This window comes from Hyperolius riggenbachi, chromosome 5, assembly GCF_040937935.1.
Source record: "Hyperolius riggenbachi isolate aHypRig1 chromosome 5, aHypRig1.pri, whole genome shotgun sequence".
Lineage (NCBI taxonomy): Eukaryota > Metazoa > Chordata > Amphibia > Anura > Hyperoliidae > Hyperolius > Hyperolius riggenbachi.
In genome coordinates, this window is record NC_090650.1 from 133156683 (window position 1) to 133177654 (window position 20972).

At 40.3% G+C, this 20972-nt stretch overlaps 1 protein-coding gene across 2 annotated transcripts in view; it reads right to left on the reverse strand.

Moving 5' to 3' along the window:
- Positions 1-20972, reverse strand: part of NEK11 (NIMA related kinase 11) — a 386870-nt gene that overhangs the window by 216765 nt on the left and 149133 nt on the right. For both annotated transcript variants that reach the window (XR_011020552.1, XM_068234487.1), the window contains exon 4: positions 1775-1893. Coding sequence is in view for 1 of the 2 variants with exons in the window: in XM_068234487.1 (XP_068090588.1) it covers positions 1775-1893 (119 nt within the window). In the remaining variant the exon portion in view is untranslated. The remainder of the gene's footprint in view (positions 1-1774; positions 1894-20972) is intronic.

Consider the following 20972-nt stretch of genomic DNA (forward strand, 5'->3'; position numbering starts at 1 on the left):
AGTGTGGCTGCAGGGGGCCGATAGAAGCCCCAGGTAAGTGGCAGGTTTTGTTTTAAAAAACATCAACAAAACCCCTTTAAGGGCTCTGCCTCTGACATAGGAGACCTGGGATCAAATCTTGGCTTTTCCTATTTCAGTAACCCACTACCTATTCAGTAAGGAGTTTTTGGGTGAGACTCTCTAACACTGCTACTGCCTACTGAGTGTGCTCTAGTGCAGCGTTTCTCAACATTTTATTGGTGTGTACCCCTTTTAAAACCCTGTACTCACCAAGTACCCCCTAGAATACTAAAAATGATCACATGTACCCCTTGACAAATATATATTTAATCGTAGTACATGATAATTGGTTCTAAACAATTTCGAAGAATTTGCTATTGCTTTTAAGTAGCTAAAACACTAATTTGGTGTTGTTTAAATATGATTTATCATTTTCTAAAACTCGAAATTTGGTATTCTTGGTTAAGTATATCAAGCCCAAATACCCCCTGGAACCATCAGAAGTACCCCCTGGGGTACACGTACCACATGTTGAGAACCTAGGCTCTAGTGGATGCCTCGCAAGCCCTTTGAGTATGACAGGAGAAAAGCGCTATAGAAATACTGGAATTATTATTATTTTAAATATATTTTCCTCATTAATACTGTAGTTCTATGATGTGTTCTGTTGCTATGGTGGGGTGAGGAGGGATGACAACATTTTGGAAAATATGACAGCGCAGCTTCCAGTGGAAGGAGTAAGGCCCGTTCACATTAGAGCAATTAGCGGGTGATTCCCACTAATTGCTAACGCGCTAGCGCTTTTTAAAACGTTTGTGCTATATTACCCTATGGCTGTGTCTTCATTGCCGCAATTGGTGCCAATTACGGGCTTTTTGCAATTAGCGCCAATCGCAAAACGTGCTCCCTGCAGCATTTTGTCATGATTCTGGAGCAAACAGTGTTTAATAAAGTGCTGACCGCGATCGCTCTGAAATGCGGAAGTGTCCAGAGATTTTACCGCTCTAATTGCGGTAAAATCACACGCTTTTAGATGTGAATGGGCCCTAAGGAGGAGAACAATGCACTCCACCAAGATGATTCAGCACTCTGGATCTCCCAGCAACACATCAGCACGGCTGTTCACAAATCAGGTTCTCAGCAGAGGCAGCCTTAACCTGGTGCCCCAGCCTAGAACCCTATAGCATGTGTACAAGGCTTTAGTATCTGTGAGGAAGAAATGGAGAGGAGGGAAGTAAGTAGACATAGGATGCTGTTAACACCAGTTACAGTATATCAAGCAATACCAGTAACTGGTCCTGGATGTCAAGCATTTTTTTGCTAGGTGATGGTCATCAGATAATCGCTTGCAGCTTGCGTAGATGTTGATTGATAGACATTTAATAACTGTGGGGGCCAGATGGTTGAGAAAATATTTGTAATCCTTCAACGACAATTTAAAACAAATCTGGTTTAGATTAAACATTATTTGTTTATTAAAGTGCAGAGAATGCTTATGGTATTAATGCATAGAAAAACATAACTGTTTGGATATTATCAATATGATCCACAGTTGGCCAATAATAATGTGACCCAATGTAGAAGATACAGAGAACTGGGCCTGTAAAACAAGGTAAGTTCCAAGTCAGGATAGAGGGGTAGGCTGGTTACATAAAATCTCAGACCACAAAGACAGCTGTTTTTGTTTTTTTTTATTTTACTCTTAGCTTCTAATTGTTGCTGTCAAGTTCTATAAACACTTTTTCTAGTTTATAACAGGGAAACACATCAGTACCTCTCATGCATGTAATTCACCCCAAGCATCAACTGGATGAACCATTCCGTAGCTTGACTTTCAGGAACTACATCCCCATTCTCCTTGTACTCTTGTATTTTGCAGTCAAGGTCTCGGCCCTAAAACATTCACAAACAGAATAAATCAAGAAATTAATTATATATACATCCAGATGCATGAATGTGAGATTACACTCAAAATCAAATGTTTGCTTTAATGTATTAAACACAGTAAATAGAATATGAAACACTGATCTGATATCATTTGAATGCATATTTACACCGCACTGAAGCTAACTGATATCATTGCTGCAGGACAAATGATCAGATTGTCAACAAATTAAGTAAATAATGAGCGAATAAAGGAGAGAAAGTTATCTGCTATCCCCTGGATACAGCAGGAACTTTTCTACCTTGTTTACACAAAGACGAGCTTATTAATTAGAAGCTAAATGAGGTCAAAAGCTTGAGTTTTAACCTGGATGGATTTAGATGTTAATTTATGCTGTTTGGAATGCTTCAGACCATAGTTGAAATTTAAATATAATATCACGTTAAGTTTTTCTGACCTTCTAATAAACGATTCCCTCTTTAGCAACTATATTGTTAAAATAATAAATCAAAAACCTCAATGAACGAAAAGTTAATTCTGCTTTTTCCACCTTTGTTTTAGCCCTTCCCTGCATTCTAGGTACTCGGAAAACCCCATGTAAGTTATTAATAGTAAATTCTAATGTTGTTAGAGAGTATATTAAAAAAAATTGAGCCATGTGATGATCACTGTCTTATGTGAACCCTGTACCCAGACCACTAGGCTAGGCAAGGTTTGGCACCTGGTGATCTGGACCACGCCCTTCCCAGTAAAGAACTTCAGAAAGGTGTGCCATCAGGAAGCAGGTGGGGGAGGAGAGAACGGGGGTCACATAACTGCTGTTTCTGAAACTGCAAATGGATTTTGGGGATTTTTTTTCATGAACCCTAACAATTTAGTAGTTCAAGGGTGAGAAAAAAAATAGCCAATTTGAGTTAAAATGGACCCAGCTCACCTCTATTACAAAATAATAGGAAGGGAAGGCTGTCTCTTAGCACCCATCCTGACCACAAATTTCAGACCTCCGCCTTACATGTAAGAATTTGCTGTGTGGGCCATTATATTCCCCCCAGGATGTCCACTCATGAAGCATGAGCGCATGTGTCATCACACATCATGCTGGGAAACAGAAATGTGTGCCAGGATCTTCCGGTACTTCTGTCATACACTGCGCACATCACTAAAGCATTTCATAGTACTGCTACTAAAGGTTTTCACAAAAGTGTTCAAAGTCACAGTGGCTACAATAAAACAGAATAAACTTTATATTACTACTTATCTTGTCTATTCTGTAAATATAAAACTCATTTAGTATATACTCTTAAGTGGAATGTATAGTGATTTTTATTCATTTTTGTTATTTGTATTTACTTTGTTATATTTATTTGTTAGCATTATTATTAAAACACATTTTTTTAACCGTGTTTTCATACATTCAAATTTGGTATTTTATTAGTGCACTAACTGTCAAGCTTTGAAAGTAAGTAATGGTGACCATACATGGTACAATTTTTTCATCCAATCTTACCATTTCTATGTTAAGGTGGCCATACACTGGTCGATTTGCCATCAGATTCGACCAACAGGTAGATCCCTCTCTGATCGAATCTGATCAGAGAGGGATCGTATGACCACCTTTACTGCAAATAGATTGTGAATCGATTTCAGCCTGAAACTGATCACAATCTGTGGAGCTGCCGCTGCTGCCCCCCCCCCCCCCCCCCCCGCATACATTACCTGTTCCGGCCAGCGCGAGTCCCCTGGTCCCCGCTGTCTTCTTTTCCGCTCCGGGCTCCAGACCATTCCTGCAGCCACTGAACTTTCTGTCCAGGGGAAGTTTAAACAGTAGAGGGCGCTCTGTGTAGCTGCAGCCGGTCCGGAACCTAGCGCGGAAAGAAGACAGAGTGGACCAGGGGACTCGCGCCGGCCGGAACAGGTAATGTATACCCGCTGTATTGCGTCGGTCGTTGGGCATTCGAACGCCGCTATCGACACACTCCCGACCCGCCGGCGATCAAGAAAAATCTTCCGCATGGACGGATCAACAGGAACGATCGATTTCGGATGGAAATCGATCGTTCTGTCAGTGGTGTGCGCGGCGATTTCACAGCCGATTCGATCACTGTGATCAAATCGACCGTATATCGCCGGGAAAATTGTTAGGTGTATGGGCCCCTTAATATAAGGGAACTGCCTATATTATCCTTTCAATATATTCACTTAATTTACCCTTATAGTACATAGAAATGCTAAGATTGGATGAAAAAATTGTACCATGTATGGCCACCATTAGGTGTTGCTTCTTTTCAATGCACTATAGAAAGGACAGCTTCAGTCCCAGATGAACAGACAACCTTAGACTGCTCAGGACGCTGAGGATGGAATTTAAAACATTGTCCGACATTTGAATGGAGCTTAAGACCTGCTATGTTAAAATGTACTGATCTGATTATTTGCAGGTGGAGGTGCAGAAGGAGCACAGCAACACTTGAAACATGTATTTGTAATAATTCATATATTTCTAAAATAGAAGAAAAAATAGAGGAAACAAAATAAATAAATAAATCAAATAAAGGAAAACATTATGCATTCCCTCAACAAAAAACACAAACAAACAAACAAAAAAACTCCCATAATTACATATCCACCACCTAAAGCAAATAATAAAATATCTGCATTAAATAATCTATATGAAACAGATCTAGATAAAATTTAGATGGAGGGATAAAAAGAGAGAGTGAGAAGGCGAGACGGAGAGATAGATAGATGATAGATAAATAGATAGATAGATAGATAGATAGATAGATAGATAGATAGATATGCAGGCAGGCATTAAGAAGAGAAAACCCTACCACAACTTGGAAGGTTACGAGATATTTGAGACAATCCAAAAAGGTAAATTCAATGCAGGATAGAGGATTAACTGAAAAAAATAACATTATTAATCTTACAGACATTATCCCATCGCTCATCATATTTCAATGCTTAATAAGGACTCCTATAAGAGTGTGGTAAAGAATCGATATCAAATTATGAAATCCTCAGTATTCAAGATAGGAAAACATTGGTCCACTTGGAGACAATATTAGGTAAAATAAAGAAGATTGAATGCATTGTATGCGGCGAAGCTAACCTGTTAACCCTGGGCTATGGCGAAAATCTTTTTGAATAGCATCCTTTATCTTTATCAGGCACGTAAGTCTATTTCTAGAATAAGTAGCACTTGACCATAAAAACCTCCCTGGCAAGCTCCGCACAATGATAATCTAAGTTTAGAAAGACAACAAGGATTATTAGAACTAAAGCAATATCCCAGTTTCTCTGTTAATCTCAGTGACAAGGGACAGCATTGCATTGATGCCAGAAGAAATGTATCTAGCAAACGTCTAATGACAAGTTTTTGACACTGGCACTTACACCGTATTGCCTAACAATCTGCTTCCTCTTGTCTTTCAGACAATTAAGCAGGTTCTTGACATGCCCATACTATACATGTTCTCATAATCCAAAGGGCTCCAGCTGTCTCTGATAGTGATTGGCCAAGGGAAAGAATTGGTAGCTCAGCTACCATCCTTTGTTGAAGTCACTGCATTTGTGCTGAGACTTAGCAGTGGAATTCAGTTGGATGATATTAATTAGTACTAACATTATGCATGTCAATAATTTAATAATTTAAGATTTTGAAGTAATGGCATCAGCTTTCCTCTTGGGCAGTTCAATTCAGATGCAGGCCTATGGAATAACTTAGTGATTTTAGTCATACAACACATCCATAGGTATTCCTGTATGTGCATGTCTACATCTGGGTGCTGGGAAAGACAAAAGGTTTATCTGCATGATTCTTTTGTGCACCACGCAGCATAATGGTTGACTTAAATGCTGGTGGCACAGAGGAAGACGTAAGATGAGCTTAATTAATCCATCTGTATGAAATGCCTTGGTAACCTCAGAGAGGGAACAAAAAAGACAGGGGCAGCTGGAGCCTAAGTGTAGCATTAACCCTTTAAATGTGAGTAATACAAAAAGTTGGATCCCAATCAAATAGGATGGTTGCCCAGATATTGAGAGATGGCTTGTGGGAAAATCCTGTCACCCACTCTGGTCTTTGAATCTTCGATGGTCACTCTCCAAGGTGCAGGTTGTTGTAGGAAAGGGGTGGGGGATGGGAAAAATAACTGCAACTGGAATCAGAATTAGACAAATTGCTAGCAAATTTTGGATGTGTCCAGAGAGTGCAATATGAGCGCCTCAGGTTTAATCACTTTGGCAGGAAATGGCCATGACTCATAAAACACATAGTTTCATGTGCACAGCAAAATATATCTTTTTGACTACAATAAATTTGTGAAGTGTATGAGTGTAATTCAGTCTCTGGGCACCTCCTAAATGTGTTAGCAATTTAATTAATAAATTCCCTGAATTTCAACCAGGGAAATATTCATCAACGGATACCAGTAAACTCTCTTAATCAGATGTAATAACTTAAATATAGCAAATCAATCAATGATAATATTGAAAAACTACTGCAGGTAATCCCCCCCCCACCAGCCACCCCTGAGCTACTTAAGCATGGTATTCTGCAAAGACAATATTTTCCCCTTACAGCCTGTTAGCCAGCAACTGGCTGGTAGAATGCATTGATGGTGGTAAGAGCTATCACCATTGCCAACATATAGTACTGAGAGCAGAACCTAGGCTCTGAAACTCTGTATAGTTGTTTAGCGACTCACACCTACCTACTGTAATAAGTAGTAAATATACCAGGTGACTGTAAAACAACCATCAAAGTAGTTTTAGTTCACTCACATTTCATGGAAAATATCAGTATTCAGTAAAGATAGCCGGCACCATCTTGTAGTTGCTTAAATCGTCTATTTATTCAATATTGTCACAGAAATGATGTTTCGGAGCGCAGCTCCTTTATCAAGTTTATAACATCCTGACAAACACATCTCTCACCACATCCTTATATATTCAACCTCCCCTAATTTGACAGCCAGTCACAATGCTGAATTCAAATCAACCAATCACCGCTCTTACTATAGAGCGGACTAGATGGAAAACTTCTTACCAGGGATAAGAGTCAATGGTAAGGGCGCCTACCTCCCATGTGACCGGTCATGTGGAGGGACGAGAATAAACAGGCTCATCCCAGGGCGGGGTGCGCCCTTCCTCCCCCCATCGACATCACTGTGTACTCCCACAGGTCAGTGGACCTGATGGGGAACAGGACTCCTATGCGTCATCACTGGCAAACTGCCAGTGAGACGCTGTCCAGTACGCAGGCGTACACCATCCGAGCCTGCCACTTGCCAACCCCTCCCACCACCCTCCAACGTCGCTCGATGTCATGACAGCCGGAAAACAGCCGCCCAGTGTAAACACTGCGCTGTCAATCCAGCCAGCCAAGGCAGACGAGCGACAAGAGGGGATAGCGAGGCAGCACAGTCAGAGGGAAATGTAGGGGCCGGCAGCAAAGAAAATACATACCAGCACCCCACGATAATCCATCCGCCGTTGTAACTGGTCCAGAAGTGAAACGCCTGTCTGGACAGTAAGTGCTAGATGGAAAGCACTGTATATGGGCGACAAGCCGAGGAGAAGTTCCGCCCCTTCCATTGCAGTCACCATGCAGCAAGAAAGCATTGGCCTGGTTGCTGCCAAAAATATATATACATTTAAACAAATGGCATAAGGTAATATTCTTTGTTTAGTCCACGAGGTTCCATGCATTCAAGAGTCTTGATCCAATATGCTTCTCTCAAAAGCAGTTGTTTATATCTGTCACCTCCTCTTTTAGGAGGAGGGACACCTTCAATAATTTGACATCTGAACTGACTAACACTGTGACCACATATCTTAACCACTTAAGCCCTCAGTCGTTTTCACTTTATGCATCCGAGAAATGTCCACCTCCCATTCATTAGCCTATAACTTCATCACTACTTATCACAATTAACTGATCTATATCTTGTTTTTCCGCCACCAATTAGGCTTTCTTTAGGTGGTACATTTTGCTAAGAGCTACCTTACTGTAAATACATTTTAACAGTAAGAATAAGAAAAAAACTGAAAAAATGCATTATTTCTCAGTTTTCGGCCATTTTAATTTTAAAATAATACATGCCTCCATAATTAAAACCCCCGTATTGTATTTGCCCATATGTCTTGGTTATTTCACTGTTTAAATTATGTCCCTATCACAATGTATGGCGACAATATTTTATTTGGAAATAAAGGAGCATTTTTTCCGTTTTGCATCCATCACTATTTACAAGCTTATAACAAAAAAAAATAGAAATATTTCATCTTTACATAGATATTTAAAAAGTTTAGACCCTTAGGTAAATATTTATGTGGTTTTTTTTTATTGTAATGTTTTTTTTTATTATTATTAAACATTTTATGCGGGTATTTTTGGGAGGGTGGGATGTAAATAGTATTTGTTTGGGGTAAATATATGTGTATTTTTATTTTTTTTTACATTTAATTGTAGTTTTACTTTTTGGCCACAAGATGAGTTTGTTGAGTTTGTTTACATGACATTACGCTAAGCGTACGCTTACAGAGACATAGGAGTACGAAAAAACGAAGCTTCCGAGAGAAGCTGTCGCTATTACTGCGGGGGAGAGGAATCAGTGATCGGGCACCATGGCCCGATTCATTAATTCCTGGGCTAACAAACCGCGGGCCAGGAGCACACGTGCATGCGCGTGATCGGCCACGGGAGCGTACATGTCCTCCTTGACGTAGAACTACGTCAAGGAGGACAAAGTGGTTAATGTATAAGACACAGCTTGATCTACAAGTTTTTTGAGAATAGCGTGTTTATGTGAGGACAGGCGCACCTTAAACTTGGTAGTGGTCTGCCCCACATAAACAAGTCCACAAGGACATTTTAATAAATACACTATATATTGTGAGTCACAAGTGTAGCAGCCTCTGATCTCAAACTTGTTCCCAGTATGTGGATGAACAAAATATCTACCCTTGGCTATTTAGTTACAGTGGACACAGTTGAGGCATGGGAAGATACCTCTTCTGGAGGACTCTGGTGGTCTCACCAGAGTTCTCATTTCTGTATGACATAAGAGACCTCTCAGAGTTGGTGTTTTTTTATAAGACATGAGTGGTGCATTTTGGAACTCGACCACGGAGGGGAAGGACTTAGTTAGAATGAACCAATGTTTTTTAATAATATTGTCTACTGTTTTACTAAAAGTGCTATACTGAGAAACAAACGGTATCATAGTTTCATTTGTCCTTCTCCTCACTGGCCGAGCACCCACTGCACTCTCAATGTCCTTCCTAGCTGAAATGACTAGATCTTTAGGATAAGATCTTGCCAAAAATGTGTCTGACATCTCTTTAAATCTCAATTGTTTTGTCTCCTTGTTACTCACTAATCTGTTGACCCTTTGGAACTGACTTTTAGGAATGGATTGTCTTGTGTTTAAAGCATGAAAACTATCATATGACAGCAGTGAATTGCGATATGTCGGTTTCACATATAAATCAGTGGACAACTTGCCCTCAAGGAGGCATACCATAGTGTCCAAAAAGTTAATTTGTTTATCATCGCAATGCACTGTCAGCCGTATGGTTCCACATTATAAATTCCTCAAGGGTTGAACGTGGCCCCGCCCACACGCAAAACACATCATCAATGTACCAAAGCCAAAGTTTGGTATATTTCTGAAAAATCTTGTTACTGTATATAAAAGTTTCCTCATAGATATTCATAAAGATGTTTGTGTAGGACGGGGCAATGTTTGACCCCATTGCCGTCCCACGTACCTGCAGGAAAAAATGTATCATCAAACACAAAATAGTTGGACATTAAAACCAATTTAAGCAACTCAATCTGAGGTGTAGAAAAATCAGAACAAGTGGTCAGAGTGTGGAGTACCGCCTCTACACCCCATCATGAGGGATGGAGGTGTAGAGGCTCTCCACATCTAGTGTGACCAGGAGGCCATCACTCGGTATCTCCTGTATCGATTGGATAGTTTTCAAGAACATACTCATATCTCTAAGATACGATTTCTGCAAGATAACATAGGGTCTAAGGTGGAAATCTAGAAATTTGGCCAAAGGTGGGGTTGGCAAGTGGCAGGCTCGGATGGTGTACGCCTGCGTACTGCACAGCGTCTCACTGGCAGTTTGCCAGTGATGACGCATAGGAGTCCTGTTCCCTATCAGGTCCGCTGACCTGCGGGAGTACACAGTGACGTCGACGGGAGGAGAGAGGGCGCACCCCGCCCCGGGATGAGCCTGTTTATTCTCGTCCCTCCACATGACCGGGCACATGGGATGTAGGCGCCCTTACCATTGGCTCTTATCCCTGGTAAGAAGTTTTCCATCTAGTCCGCTCTATAGTAAGAGTGGTGATTAGTTGATTTGAATACAGCATTGTGACTGGCTGTCAAATTAGGGGAGGTTGGATATATAAGGATGTGGTGAGAGATGTGTTTGTCAGGATGTCATTAACTTGATAAAGGAGCTGCGCTCCAAAACGTCATTTCTGTATGACAATACTGAATAAATAGAAGATTTGAGCAACTACAAGACGGTGCCGGTTATCTTTACTGAATACTTGTGGATTGATCATCCCATGCCTGGCACGTCTCTACACGACTGATGGTGTGCACAACTACTTTTTATCCATGGAAAATATCAGTATCGCCAGTCCAAGATCTGTAGCAACTCATATACAAGCAATCCATGGTGGATGTTTTCAGACCAATATTAAGTAGTCTAGCGTCTACTCTGGCTGTAAACATGCATGCCTCAGATGTTCTAGAAGAACTCAGTTCTATTTGCTTAGTTCTAATTTTGAACATTTTCTTATATGTGAGCTGTTTTTTTCCACAGCCATACTACTCTTACTGTATTCTATGGTAGAGTAAAAGTAACAGCTTTTCTAACGGCAGTGTGACACTATTTGAGAGATAAAACTTGATGGTATTTTTAGCTTACTGTGTAAGATAACTGTTAGGGCTTGTTCACGCTATGAGCGCTTTTCATTTTTGAAAAGTGCTGGACATTTTTACAAGTGTTTTAAAAGCGATTGAGCAATGTTTCTCAATGTATTCTCACATGAACGATGAGCTTTCTTTCCAATCGCAAACACGGCTCCTGCACCATTTCCTGAACGTTTGCACTTCAATACAAAATATAGGGAAATCGCAAAGCATTTTGTAAAGTAATTTGCCTAGCGCTTTTTAAAATGAATACATTGTTTTTATTAAGTTCCAGGTAAAAGAGTTCACTTCCTGATCATCATCAGCAAAAAAAACAAGAAACAAGAAAATCGCTCTGAAAAGTGCAGGGAAAAGCGCTCACAAAAGCGCCCACAAAAGCGCTGAGAGCTTGTGATTGCACTGGCGATTTCTACTGTGAACTAGGCCTTAGATTGTTAAATTAGTGATATTCAGTTTTGGCACCACCAATGCTATATTCACCTTTTACTGAATTCAACAAAGATACAGTAGATAGACCCTTATGCATAAGACCTTTTCAAGAGTTTTCATTTATCGTTTTCTTTACATTGAAATGCCATTAAGAACCTAGTAATAAACAGTGATAGAAGTAAAGTAACATTTAATTTAAAATTACTTAATCTGAGTACTTTATTGTGTGTTGAAAAGGCAATTGTATAAATAAGCCTGGGGTCTAAATCATAAAAACACAAGTCTTATGCTAGGTCCACACAATGTAATTTTTTGGCAGATTTACTGTTAGATCGATTATTTCCAACATGTTCGATCTGATTTCCGATCGATTTTCCATTCACTTCTGTCAGTCAAAAAAATTGATCGGAAATCAGATCGGAAATGTTAGAAATGATCGATCTCACAGTAAATCTGTCAGAACTTTTGCATCATGTGTACCTAGCATTAGGTGTTTAAAGAGGAGCTGTTAGGTATAGGGTCTCAGAGAAAAAAAACACATATATCAGTAGCTAAAGATTGGCTGTACTTACATTACATATACATTTCACTGTCCACGTTTGGATTTCACAGAATTTTTATATAGTATTTGCAGAGAATGATGCTCCTGACAGCTCATGGCAGGTTCCATGTTTGTCTGTCTCCTATGAAGCCAAATGTGTGGTCATGTCCTGCCTGCTTCCTGATGATTCCACTCACACAAAAGATCCGTAATGGAAAACACTACTGTGCAGTGAATATTGATTAGCCATGTGGCTAGGAACAATAGCGGGCTCCTGCAGTGTACTCTGCCCCTGCCGGGAGATTTTTCAGTGCTACGCTGTTGTAACTTGAGCCTGTACTTTCTCACTAGCAGCCGAGGGGAGGACCCAAGCAGCCCCAGAACGCTTTGCAGTATGGTATGCGGCCTTTCGTCCTTTTGAGAGCTTGTGTCTAACATCCTTGCAGTTCAGCACACATCAAAAGTAAGAGAGATTTTTAACTTCAGTATTGCCTTTTTGGCTTCCTTCTAAACTGTTTAACACAGGAGAATAGAGGTTTAAATTAGCTTTTGCAGCCTGACAGTTACTCTTTAAGTGCTTGCCTGCAAATTAAAAGCAAATATAGAACCAATCAGAATCAAAAATTAATCAGAATCAATTTATTTGGCCTTACAAGGAATTTGACTAGGCAGTTGATTTACAGACACAAACAGAACGCCTTCCTCCAGCTCATGCTTACCTTTGTGTAGATACAACTTATTACCCAGCTCAGAACAGGGAAGTCTACTTCAGTCTAGCAGCAAGAGAGGGCTCCTCAGTAACTTTATGAGCCGATCGTGTGCTGCATAAGTCGCTCTGCTGTGTGAGGAGCATCACAATAGAATAAAGCATGGCTGTATGCAGCAAGAGGATCCCCCTCTTGAATAATGAACTGCCCCAATTCCCCGTCGCCGTCAGTTTTCTCAGGGGACACAGACAGTAAGTTAAATAAAGACAGAAGAAGCTGCACAGCAAAAATATATGCTTTGATCATTCTTACTGTTGTTGGCAAAATGATTTATAATGCTTACAGAAATAGTGGAAGTTTGATAGAATTCCTTTAACTTGTTTTTTGTTTTCTCTTGGGGGGAGGAGGGAATGAGTATTGTGCAAGGTGTAATGTAATATTCTAGCATATGTACATACAGTATGTATATACAGTATATATCTTACTACCAGATGTTATTGATTTTATTCTTTATCTTCGGTGTTCACTAAGCATTTCTACATATTTCATCAAGTAGAACTACACTATATGTTAATCGAAATTTACAAATTAAATAATTTCAGTACTTCAAACTTTAACAAATGATGCTATACTAGTTCTCGGACCCCAAGGTCACCAAGTATTTTTTACGTTTCCCTTTAAAAATGTGTTGAAAAACATTTTCCAGCTTCATCACTCCATAATGAAGAAATATGAAATCTGAGTTAATTAGACATGCCGAATAATTAATTCCTGGCTAATGAGATCCTCCGAAAGTAACTTACATTTTTCGGCTGCATTCATGTAATTTATAAAGTGCAGGCTGATACCTATCTAGTTTCAATTTTGGATGAAACACTTTAAAATGCCCTTTCCCAAGGTGGGGACAAGTACCTTTAAACAGCCAGTGGTAACTCCAGAAAACGTCAGGAAGAGGCATCCTATAATTGTGGAGTGCATATCTGATATATTCCCTCCTGGTCCTACTCTGCAAATAGAGAATTTCATCCTACCAGGCAGCAAACTGCTAAATTTTTATACTCCAATAGATTTCACTCTATTTTACATTTAAATAGACCTGTGTAGGGTTTTAAACAATCCTTATTTTTCTAATAAATATGTTTTGTAAAAAACAAAACCAACTCTCAGACAACTGTAATCACACATTAAATAATTGTCTATACCTGGGGAGAGTAGGATAAAGGGTTTTCTCACTATTTTTTAGACCAAAAATACATCCTGCCTTGCCAAAACAAACAACTGAATCATCAGATAACTCCTCCCCCCCCCCCCCCCAAAAAAAAACAAAAAACTGGTGTAGAATTCTTGTTCCCTATTGCCCTGCAGTTGGATTAGGCTTTTACATACATGCATGTGAATTCCATTTGTGCATATTTAGCACTCAGACTCATGCAGTAAACTCATGATAAAAGTACTCAGACTCATGCAGTGAAACTCGTGAAAAAAGTTGCCAGCATACAGGGCAATAAATAGATGGACAGGCACACACTCACAAACCCGAAGACCTCAAGGAATATTAAATAAGAGAGCATACATATATTATTTCAAAGAATTTGTTCTGCAATTCGCTGAGCCCTGACATATTGATGTAATGTAATACTTAGTCATTTGTTTTGACATGTTTCATGTGGCAGGTGCAGACACCATTTCTCATCATACACCACCTTGCAGGGTTTCAAGATGTTGTTACCTGCTGAGCAGACGGAATGCAGTCAAGACGGATTTCTTTTCATTTGGCATCACAAATGATTGACACATTTATAGTGGAAGAAGTATACAATAATAATATATTTTTAACTCTACTAAAAATGCTTAAATTCCAAATAAACCCAAAACTAAACATTCCATACGGTACTCTCCTAGCAGTTATGTTGATGAGTGTATATTATAAGTATTGCCTTTGAATTAAACTTTTTAGATCCAAAAACTATTTATGTAGCTGTAATTACATGCAGGTGTCCACCTATCCATACAGACTTAAAGGACACTTGTTACAAAAAAGCTATAAAAATGTAGTAAACAGTTTAACTAGCAGAAATTTATGCAATGTACAGTGGTATTTAATTTATTTTCCCCTGTGCCTAAATATGTTAGAATAATAATAATAATAATAATGGCAGTATTTGTATAGCGCCTTTCTCCTGTCGGACTCAAAGCGCTTGCGAGGCAGCCACTAGAGCGCACTCAGTAGGCAGTAGCAGTGTTAGGGAGTCTTGCCCAATTAACTCCTTACTGAATTAGTGCTGGCTTACTGAACAGGCAGAGCCGAGATTCGAACCCAGGTCTCCCATGTCAGAGGCAGAGCCCTTAACCAGTACACCATCCAGCCACTGCAAAATCAGCCTGTAATGTAACATTTAGGTTTGATGGACTTGGGGTAATACTAAGGTAATGGGCCACATTTCTATCCTTATTTTACAAATAATCTTTTCCAGTTGGAACATCCCTGGTTCCTAGTGTACTTGTGCTCCTGCCATTAATCTAAATTGTTGCCCTCTTTAAAGTGAACCTAAAGCCAAGAAAAAAAAATGAGATTAACTCACCTGGGGCTTCCCTCAGCCCCCTGCAGCCAATCGGTGCCCTCGCAGCCCCGCTCCGATGGTCCAGGACCCGCCGGCGAACACTTCCAGTTTGCCCGTCACCGGCCGACAGATCGGCTGCAGGGGGCTGAGGGAAGCCCCAGGTGAGTTAATCTCATTTTTTTTTCTTGGCTTTAGGTTCACTTTAAGCAAACTGCAATCCGTTGGAAGGCCTCACTGAAAGGATCCCAGGTCTAATCAGGCGAGAGTTGGACAGCTGCAGAGGGCAGGAACGTAAATGTGCATGTCTTGCTGTTTCTCTAGTAGCATTTTTCCGGCATCCATAGCTTTGGATCTTCAAATCTATGATACATTGCCATGGAAACAGCCAGACATGCATACCTGCTCTCTGCAGCTGTCATACTCTTAAAGGGGAACTGAACAGAGAGGTATATGGAGGCTGCCATGTTTATTTCCTTTTAAGCAATACCAGTTGCCTGGCAGCCCCGCTGATCCTCTGCCTCTAATACTATTAGCCATAGCCCCTGAACAAGCATGCAGCAGATCAGGTGTTTCAGACTTTAAAGTTAGATCTGACAAGACTAGCTGCATGCTTGTTTCTGGTGTTATTCAGATGCTACTGCAGAGAAATAGACCAGAAGGGCTGCCAGGCAACTGGTATTGATTATAAGGAAATAAATATGGCAGCCTACGTATATCTCTTACTTCAATTCCCCTTTAAGGTGGCCACACACGATACAATAAAATGATCCGATTTTACAGTAATTCTATAAAAACGATCGTATATCTCGAAAAAAATCGAAAGCTTTTTTTTTCATTCAACTGAAAAATCCAATCAGATTTCCCGTTTTTTTCAATTTAAATTGACCCGGAATGCCTGATATTTCTCTTCAATTTCTACTAAAGATTGTATGGTGTGTGTTGGATTGTTAATCTATTAATATACACACCCTAGCAATTTTCTCTGAGTTTCCAATCACTTTTATCATAATTGAGGAAAAAAATTTAACATAGGTGTGTGGTACATTGGTCATATTTTTGAAATGTTACAATCAGTCAGAAAAATTGATTGCAATTCTTAAATTGAACAGATATTTAAAAAATTGTATAGTGTGTGGCCACCTTTACCTGATTAGATCTGTGTGGATCACTCTGTGAGGCTTTCCAGCAGGTTGCTGTTTGTTTAAAGAAGCCAACAGTTAAGATTAATAACGGGGTCACAAGTAAACTAAGATCCAGGCATGTACCAACTAAAAATATTTCTTCGAAAAGAGTAGAAATAGAAATGTGGCCCCTTTTACCTTTGTAGTACTCAAAGTTCATCAAATGTCAACATTATTACATTACAGGCTGATTCTAACAAATTGCTGGCCATATAAAACATTTGGATAAATAAATACCACTATTTATTTATTATTAAAAAATGTCTGTTAGTTACCGTAGTTTTGGACCAAAAGACAATCTGGACCATAAAACACACCTAAGTTTAGAGGAAAAAAACTAGGGGAAAAAATATACTAAATCTGGTGCATTCATGGTACAGGGACATCTTGCAGATCATCTCCCCCCCCCCCCCCAATTATTATGTCCCCCTTGTACCTCTTGTGTCCCTCTGGTACCGTTTGTGTCTCCCTTGTGACCTCTTCTGCCCCACTTGTTTTCTTCTCTGTCCCCCTATGTTCTCATCCATGCCCACTGTGTCCTCAACCCCGCCCCCTGTGTCCTGATATGTGCCCCCGTGCCCTCACATGTGCCCCCTGAGTCCTCATATGTGACATATGTGTACTTACATGTGCCCCTGAGTCCTCATATGTGCCCCCGAGTCCTCATATGTGCCTCCTGTTTCCTCAAATGTGTTCTGTTTTCTCAAATGTGCCCCATGTGTCCTCCTATGTGCCCCCGAGTCCTCATATGTGCCTCCTGTTTCCTCAAATGCTGTGGTGCATCTGTGGAGCATGCTGGATACTGTGTGGGGCCAGGCTAGGTGCCTCTACTTTGCCTGGGGGGCATCCAGCGCACCCCAGAATAGATAAGGGGCATGTGCCACTGATCTATGGGGCTAGCAAAGCCCCTGTCCATAGTAAAGCCCCACCCAGCCAAAGTATGTCTCTCTTCACTTCCACATTGGTGAGGTATGCGTCACTAATATGAAATCGTAATGCGAATTATGATACAAAATTACAATTCTGCAAAATTTGTGCTCATCATTAGTTGTTAGCACTATAAATATTTACAATCCTCTATAATACCCCTGTGTATAAAACCCCTGTGTCCCTGCATCACGCTGTCCCTGTGTAGCTGGCTCCGTGCCTTTTGCTACTGCGCATGAGCGCGGCACGGACCCAGCCTCATAGAGACAGGAGGACAGGGATGGGGCCAGGGAGCCAGGACAGGCGGGTGTGTGAGCGGGTGGCTGGGTGTGCGGTGGGTGTGCGCGTGCACGTGTGTGCGGCGGGTACATGTGGCGGGCAGTGGCGAGAAACACAGACCCTAGAGCCTGTTTTTAAATAGGCTTGGGTCTGCTAGTATAAATATTTATATAAATATTTACAGTGTAAATAACATGATCAGCTCTGTTTTACAGAACTAGTCATCACCTGCTATATTCAACTGGCCTGTTTATTATATAGAGGGTTGGTCCCTTGTTGTATATGACTTTTCACTGGAGATCACTGGAGCACAATTGGTGACAGTCAATTTTCTTCTACAGTAATAGTCATTACTTATTATAGCACATTGATTCCCGCATAACATACAAGGTAAGTCCCCTGCTCCATGTATTTCCTGTGGAGATTGTTAAACCTAATATCACAGGTTCATCCGGTGGGACGTCTCTGGAGTCCTGAAAGTAATATCTGCTTGTTGACCTCTACTTGCTGGAACATATACTGTAGTGTTGATAAATGTTTGACAGCAAGTAAGGAAAAGTAAAAGAAAACAAAAATATAATTGAATTGTGTGCCTAGCCAGCAATCTTGTGAAGTGCGATGCAGAAATGAGATTTTACTTATCAAAAATCCAATCGAGTTTTCACTTTGCCACTTACGATCCATTTATCATTTTAAGCATGATTTATGAATAGTCCGTGAGGTAAAGATACGATGCTAACGCAGGAAAATATATGGCAATACTGACATGCTAAGCGATCTTCATGACAATTTCATGCTGGAATAATCTTCATTCAGATAATTAAGATATAGTAATTTGTATAATATATACATTGAATGCATACACTTGAGCTAATTATATTTAGAAATTGGGCTTTTAAGCCAATAACTTTTTAGCATCTGTAGTGTCCAATCTGTTGCCACCTGCAGGTAATGGAGTAGAGCAAACTACACAAATGAGCCAAAGGCGCACCTCCTCCCAACAAGTGTACCCCTTCTGTATAGGTAGGTAGCCAAAGAGCACCCCTCTTTCCCACGCAGTATAGGTAGCCACCTTCAGTATAGGTAGCCGAGGTGCCCCTCAGTAAAGGTATCCAGAGTGTGTTCCTCCAGTATAAATAACCACTGCCAGTATAGGTTTGTCTCTCCCCACCACCATATAGGGCATTGGTGTGAGAGGGGGTATGTAGCTTCTTGCTACCTCCTTACCCCCAACACTCGCAGGCCTGCAGACAAGCGGTGACTCGAAGAGAGGAATGCAGCACAGAGTAACCGTATGGCACAATTCAAATGCAAGAATTTGTATCATTCTTTGAAAATGAAGAGGTAACTCACTCTTCATGTAAAAGGGAAAACAACAAAAACAAGAAGAGGTAGAAGAGTAATGAAATGGGAACCTCCATAAGCAAGGATGATCTTTGAACATGTCTATTCATACGACATTCTCTCTCCTTTTCACGTTTACTGTCCTGTCTCCTTCTACCTCCCAATTTCCTATGTGACCCCGCCTCTTACCTGCTTTCAGCTTCCAGACATAGCTAGATTAATGGCTTCCCAACTCCACATTTCAAAGAAATTTAACATTTCTGAGTTCCATAAATACAGTTGCTAAAATGTATCTTTAGTGGACCAGTGCAGGAAGTGTTTAGTTCATCTTTAACACTATCTCAGTAATGCCATTAGATCTATGGACATGGAGAAGGTTTATTTATTATACGGTAAATCTAACCTTACCTGTGTGTCCTGGATTAATGATAAGTATTTAGGTTACCACAAAACAAGTATGACCATTGGGCTAAATTTCATCAATTAGAATAGATTGAAATCAGCCTTCAAAACAACCTGAAGTGAGAGGGATATGGAGGCTGAAATATTTATTTAATTTTAACCACTTCACCCCCAAGGGGTTTTACCCTAACGAACCAGCGCATTTTTCACTTGTCAACGCGCTTCCCTTTCATTTGCCAATAACTTTTTCACTACTTATCACAACAAAATGGTCTATACCTTGTATTTTTTGGCCACAAATTAGGCTTTTTGAGGATGATGTTTGTTTTTAGTAATTACTTTACTTTCTATGCATTTTAAAGGGAAAAACAAGGAAAAAAATGAAAAAAATACACTATTTCTCCAATTCCATTACCTATAGTTTTAAAATAAGCAATTCTACTGTACATAAAACCCTTACACCCCAAATTCTATTCTCTAGCTTGTCATGATTAAAATGATACCCTGTATGCACAATCAGATAGCTTTTTGGCCACATAATACACTGTTAACCATGAGCAGCACCAATTGATTTTTCAAGGCCATTTTTTGCACCAAAAGTAATACAGTCATTCATTCTTTCTTAGCAAAGCCCATGGAGTTTCTGAACAGTCAAGAAAAGCCATAAATGTCACCATTCTTAAAACTATACACCCAGGCCTACTCAACTACACATATTTTGTAACATTTGTACTTATGCAGTTAGGCTGAAATTGCACCATAACTTTGAGAATGGTATTTCTTTACAGTTTTTTTTTTCAGTTTGGCACAAATTTTTTTTTAAATCACATAGGCCTTGGCTCTCAAACACCCCAAATTCTATTCTCTCGCTTGTCATGGTTAAAATAATACGTTATATATACAGATAGCTTTTTGGCCACGCAATACACTGTTAGCCACAAGCAGCACTAATTGATTTTTCAAGGCCATTTTCGCACCAAAAGTAATACAGTCATTATTTCTTAGCAAAGCCCATGGAGTATCTGAACTGAAAAGAAATAAATGTCACCATTCTGAAAACCAGAGACCCAGATCTACTCAACTATATATATTTTATAACATGTGTACTTATGCAGTTTGGCTGAAATTGCACCATAAGTTTGAAAATGGTATTTCTTTAACCACTTTCTCCTCCTGGACGTAGAGCTAAGCCCAGGAGGCCATGTGCACTCCCGCAGCCGATCGCGCGCATTGCACGTGCACTCCCGTACACGGATCGTTAGCCCAGGAATCAATGAATTCGGGCCATGGTGCCGATCACTGATTCCTCTCTCCGCAGAAAAAGCGACAGCTTCTCCCGGAAACCTCGCCGTTTCTGCCTCCTACGCCCCACTATGTCCCTCTAAGTGTACATGTTACGCTTAGAGTGACGTCATGTAAACAAGCCTAAGGTAAGAAAAAAAGTAAAACTACATCTAAAAAAAAAAAAAAAAAAAAATAATAAACATATATTTACACTATAAAAAATACTATTTACATCCCACCCTCCCAAAATACCCAAATAAAATGTTTAACCACTTGCCGACCGCCTTAAGCCGATGGGCGGCGGCAAGGGCTGGGCCCAAACGTCCGCAATACGCCCATCGGCGGTGGCGGCGGCGGGCGTGGTTATACGGCGATTGCGTCATTTGTGACGCGATCAGCCGCCGGTGACTGGCTCCGCCCCCCTCGCGCTGTAACCCGCGGGCCGTTCGGAAGCGCCGGCGGGTTACTA